We start from the raw sequence: 5,511 nt of genomic DNA, 5'->3' as shown, positions 1-5,511 counted from the left end.
AAATGCAAATCAAAACAACCCTGAAATTCCACCTCACTCCAATCAGAATAGCTCATATCAAAAATTCAAGTGACAGCAGTTGCTGGCAAGGATGTGGAGAAAGAAAAACACTCCTCCATTGCTGGTGGAATTGCAAGCTGGTACAACCACTCTAGAAATCAGTCTGGCAGTTCCTCAGAAAATTAGAAATAGCTGTAGACACAGCTATACCACTCCTGGGCATATACCCAAAAGATGCTCCAACATATAACAAGGATACATGCTCCACTATGTTCATAGCAGCCAGCTAATAGGCCTTAGATAGTAGCATCAGGCATATTTGTTTGGGGGCTTTTTAAAAAATCTTTTCCATGGTATACCTTAAAGGCCACAGTTAAGACATCTGCCTGTGAAGTCAGGGGTTCTTTGACTGTAATATCAGAGGACTTCTGAGAGAAGTCTACAGAAAGTTCCATTGTATAGTGCTAATATTATTGATGTCAGGCACTTGCCATGCATTATTATTCATACCATAAGGCAGCCATATGATCCAGAAACTGCTGAGTTCTGTTGGACAGACAAGGGCACTGGCATTGATAAAATGAAAAATCTTACAAAATAAAACATAGTCTATGAAAGGCAGAAATGATGTTTTGCATCATTTCTATGCTTTCTACATTTCTACAAAATACTAAGGTCTAGGCTTTTCTCCATAACTCCTATACACTGCTCAGTGAAGGGCCAGGAAGGAAAAGGCAAAGGGGAAACAAAATGTTATTCATTACTCAGTCAAAAGCCTATAAAGATAAGAACATTTGTTCATCTTTCTGAAGCTGTAATTGACTTCAATTTTTTTTTCAATCAGCATTAAGTCTATGTTTGGTTCCTAAAATAAATCAGAGAATGTTTACTTTTTATCTGTTTTAGGAAATACTGGGATGTTTTCTTGTCTAAATCTTTGCTAGAACTTACCAGTAATACTGTAATATATATATATATATATATGTAATATATATATTATATATATATTATATATATGTAATATATATGTAATATTAAATATTAAATATTAAATTTTTATATTTTTCATGATTTCTTATCTCTAACTTGAAGCATCTGTAACAATTCATTTTTCATTATGAAAATTTTACCAAAAAATATAGAACACATGACTTTCTCTACTTAGAAAAAATTTTGATTCTGATAACTAATTTTTCCAAATATACTTTTCTTTTAAATTTTCTGCTTATTCTCATTTTAAAGGTGAATATATTTGGAGTTACTACATTGAAATGTTCCTTATCAGATAACACATGACAAAATTTATAAAGCAGTTCTTATTAGTAAAAGATTGCTTAAGACAAAATGGTTTTGAATTCTCACTTTTCTAGTCAGTATTTTTTACTCAGCTTTCCCAGTCTTCTTTACAACTACCACTTCCCTTTACAAATTCTATAGCTGAGACTATATATTTATATTCCCCTTCATTGCTCTAGAAAACTATTTTTTTTTTCAGCCAACTCATGTTTTCTTGATGACAAGTGTTTTCTATGCATTATTATGACTGGATAATATGAGACCTCTAACAATATTCCTGGTACTCTGTTGCTTACTATACATTCTTTCCTTTACATTCAAATTGCCCACACAATTTGCAAATATCTTAAAATGTTGACTTATTAGGAGTTTGTAATGTTGTGATTTTTTTCAATTTCTGACTTGATCCTTCTTCTCAAGTCAGGAAATCCAATTTCTCTTCTCCAAGATGTATCATAGGAACTCCATTATTTCCATGCTTTTCTGGTTTTTGAGTTGGCTGTAAAGACATTTTCTGACATTACCCTTGCCTAATTGAAAGATGAAATACCTTCCCCATTGTAAAGAATGATATCTGTTAGAAGAGAGGACACAGAACACAGATGTTTGATAAAAAGACATTTGAAAAATATGTGCTGGCTTTACCCATCAAGTCTTCTGATATTAAACAATTATGACTATATATACTTCCAAAGGACAAGGTTGTAAGAGCCTGTGAATAGCTGAATAAACAGAAGTCTGGAGAGTAGAGTACCCACAATATGAGTAGTTTCTATTGCTATGTCTTGAAGCACATACACTTTTTTCCTTCTTCTATCTCTAACATGTTACTAATGTCATCTACTGTACTCATCATGCCATGTGCTATGAGATCCAGTTCCAAGAAATTAATTTGAATCTTTTATAATTTCCATACTCTACCTAGTTTTCATAACAGATGAAATAGCTACAATTATTTCATATTCTTGTTTGCAAAATCCTAAACGATGTGCAAGTTTTGGGGTTAGCTTTCACATCTCATGGTAGTTTTTTTTTTTTTTTTTTATGACTTTTCTTACCATGATGAGCTCAAGCATCATTTAACCATACATGTAAGGGCTTACCTTTCCCATCAGTTGCACTGCCGTGTCTTTTCCCTTTTCACAACTTTTTGTCAAGTTTACTTATTTAAAAAAAAATAAGACTTCTTATAGATATTAATGATATGGAATCCACAGTTTCCTAGTTTTGAGCTATGTTTTCAATTTGTTTGTATAATTTTTATGCCAGAAACACCACAAAGGCAGAAGTTTATGGGCCCAGGTGAAGATTTCAAGCAGACTGGACTTGCTAGATATTCAGTAACATAGTACCTTATAGCTAACCCATTTTCTCCTGGGACAAAAAGGTGACTGGGAGACTATATATGTGGTAGTACACATGTAAGATATGATTTCCCCATGTAGGGAAAAAGAAACTTGTTAGAGCTATTCACAAAAATAAATCCACTAGAGTCTCAACTGTGAGAAGGGCTCTAAGGAAGGTAGAATATCAACAGAGCTAGCAATAAAATATAGCAAGAAAAGTCCCCAGGTCCTACTGGCACAGGTGGAGAACACTGTTACTCACGAGGCTCATGCACCTCTGCTTGTGGAAACCTCTTCCCCATGAATGCAGGTTAGTCTTCGCTCACAATTTCTAGCATGGCCAACTTCTGGCATGTGGCTATTTACCTCAACTCACTACCATCACCTTCCCCAAACACACTATAAATCCCAAGTCTAGTAGGGCACTAACATGACCCTCAGACTTGAAATAAGAATAGGATTCCCAATGCAGAACGTCTACCATAGTGACACGCTAACGGCGATGATTTCTCACTAGAAAACCAAACACCAAGGAAACATAAGCAGACTCTAGGAAAAAGCAAAGCAATAGAACATAGTGGTTAAGCAGAGCAATGGAGGTGTGCCAGAGAGAATGTCAAGGGAGGCATGGAAGCACACACTTTAACACACACACACACACACACACACACACACACACACACACCCCAGAGGGACAGAATAAGGAAGAGCTGGAGAACACAGAGCACACCACTGAATCTCATGTGTATGGGAAGTGTAGAGAAGAACACCCTCTTTTTGCCCTGTCACCCTCACGCGGGGAAGTGAGAACGGGTAGGCACTGCAGTATGGGAGACCCTAGAAAGCTAAGGAAATGCCTCTCTTCTCTAACCAGACCACCATGCCTGCACTCCACCTACAAGGGCAACAAATTGGTGCTCTGTGCCTTTTAAGCCCTTCCCCCACCCACCAGGGCTAGACTAGGTAAGGGGCGTGGCTTCCTGACCAAACAATGCAAGGAGTGGCTAGTCCTTATCCAGCAAGAGGAATTTCAGTGGAAAGGTCTAGACTTCCTGGCTAAATTCCCCCAAGAAACAGCAAAATGGGTGTGATAAGCACAAAGTTACCAGAATTTCACATGACTGAGTCAAAAGGTACCACCACTCAAGCTGGGAAGAAGGATGAGAAATCCAAATATAAGGTTAAGGTGAGCTGCTCCACTTCCGGCCCTTGTCTAGTTTCCCTACCTTGTTCTCACAGGCTGAGACATCACCCCTTCCCAAGAGTTCCTGTTTCCTCTCCATCTCCACCTTAGTTCCCCAAACCAATCCCTTCCTGTGCTCTCCTTCCAGGTAACTAAGAAGCCAGTGGTAATGAAGAGATTCGATCAAGCCTGTATGAAAAAGCCACTCCCCCCAAGAGCTCAGACTCCCTTGGTTAAGGTGAAGAAAGAAAGAAAACCACAAAGATTGGGTCTTTACCATCGGCTAAACGAGAAGCTTAACCACCACGATGTACAAGATGAACGTGACAAAAGTGAGGACAGCAGTACCAGCAGCACTTCAAGTGATGACCTGGATAGCCAGTGAAGCAGGATGGAGGCCAGAGACCTCAGAACCATCTGTCACTGTCCAGAGGTCTCCACCTTGTCCAGTGGGAAACTGTGAAGACAGAAACTTTGTAGCCTCCGGTGGTCAGCTGATGAAATAAAATCAAGCTCTTAGGAGTGAATGCCTATGTCTCTGTTCTCTGATGGGACGGAGCAAGGGGAGTGGAGAATATGGGGATGGTGAGGCTAGGTGGGAGAGGGGAGGAGGAGGGAGGGAAGAGGAGGAGGGATGGATGGGAGGGGGAATGGAATGAAAATGGGGAGGGTACCTAAGGTGGGTGGTGGTTGGGAAGGGTGGCACTTTTACAGAGTGTGGAACAGGGTGCAAACATCTAGGAAGACAAAGAAGCGGGTCCTCTGAGGTTGAGGGTCTAAGGGGAACCAGATGTAGAAGATAAGTGTTGGTTATTCAGGCCACTTGAGAGGCAGGAAAGGCTTTCTCTGCAGTGGACTCCCTTTGTAAACTTGGTATACTTTGTAAACTTTGTAAACCCTCAAGGCAAGAAAGAAGCCAGACCCCCTGCCTGAGGAGCTCCAGCAGCCGGCCCCTCCACCGACCTCCCTGTCATAACTGTGCTTCCAGCCTCTGTAACTGCCACAAAGGTCACCTCCAGCCCCTCAACAGGACCCTCCCCAGATTATGCTTATTTTAGGTGAAAAGTCTGAACAAAAGCCACCAATCCCTGAATACTAAAACCCACCAATCCCTGAACTTCTCACAGAAACCTACCAGTCCCTGAACCAGAAAGCCCATTAATCCCTGAGCTCCCCCAAACTCAGGACTTGAAATCTCACCAATCCTCTCATCCTGGAAATCTCCACCCTAGGAAATACAGGGAAGCGAGAACCCCTATATAATAAGCACTGTCCTTTGTCCAGTTCCCTGCGGTCTGCTCCCTCCTGCAAGCACAGGCAACCACTCCTGGATCCATTCCTCCACACCCTGTACCCTCCAATAAATCTCTTTCATGAGATTTGCTGCCTGCTGTGACTCTCTCACTGGAAGAAGACAAGAAGCAGTGAAGAGAAGAAGCAAAGGATCAGACCTGAAGCTCCTGAGCTCCTCAGCTCAGCTGGGGACATACTACTCCCTGGGAGATGCATTGCCACTGCCGAGAAGGCTTCCTCTCAGAGTTGTAAGGTCCTGGGCTCCTGTGTCTCAGGATGCCCTTCTGTTGGAACACTGTCCCACCTCAGTGCTGTAAGGTCCTGGGCCCCTGTGTCTCAGGATGCCCTTCCACTGGGACACAGTCCTAAGTGTTTCCCCGGGCTCCTGTGTCT

The 5,511-nt window shown here is 41.1% G+C and overlaps 1 protein-coding gene across 1 annotated transcript; it reads left to right on the top strand.

The window, feature by feature from the left end:
* Positions 1–3,644: 3,644 nt before the first annotated feature.
* Positions 3,645–4,326, top strand: LOC143435515 (uncharacterized). The gene is made up of 2 exons (XM_076918446.1): positions 3,645–3,828; positions 3,974–4,326. The coding sequence occupies exons 1-2, from the start codon at positions 3,724–3,726 to the stop codon at positions 4,208–4,210; spliced, it is 342 nt and encodes a 113-aa protein (XP_076774561.1). The 5' UTR covers positions 3,645–3,723; the 3' UTR covers positions 4,211–4,326.
* Positions 4,327–5,511: the final 1,185 nt, after the last annotated feature.

The sequence above is a fragment of the Arvicanthis niloticus genome, chromosome X (assembly GCF_011762505.2).
Source record: "Arvicanthis niloticus isolate mArvNil1 chromosome X, mArvNil1.pat.X, whole genome shotgun sequence".
NCBI lineage: Eukaryota > Metazoa > Chordata > Mammalia > Rodentia > Muridae > Arvicanthis > Arvicanthis niloticus.
Note: the sequence above shows the minus strand (reverse complement) of the source record. Positions and strands in the feature narration are given on the sequence as shown.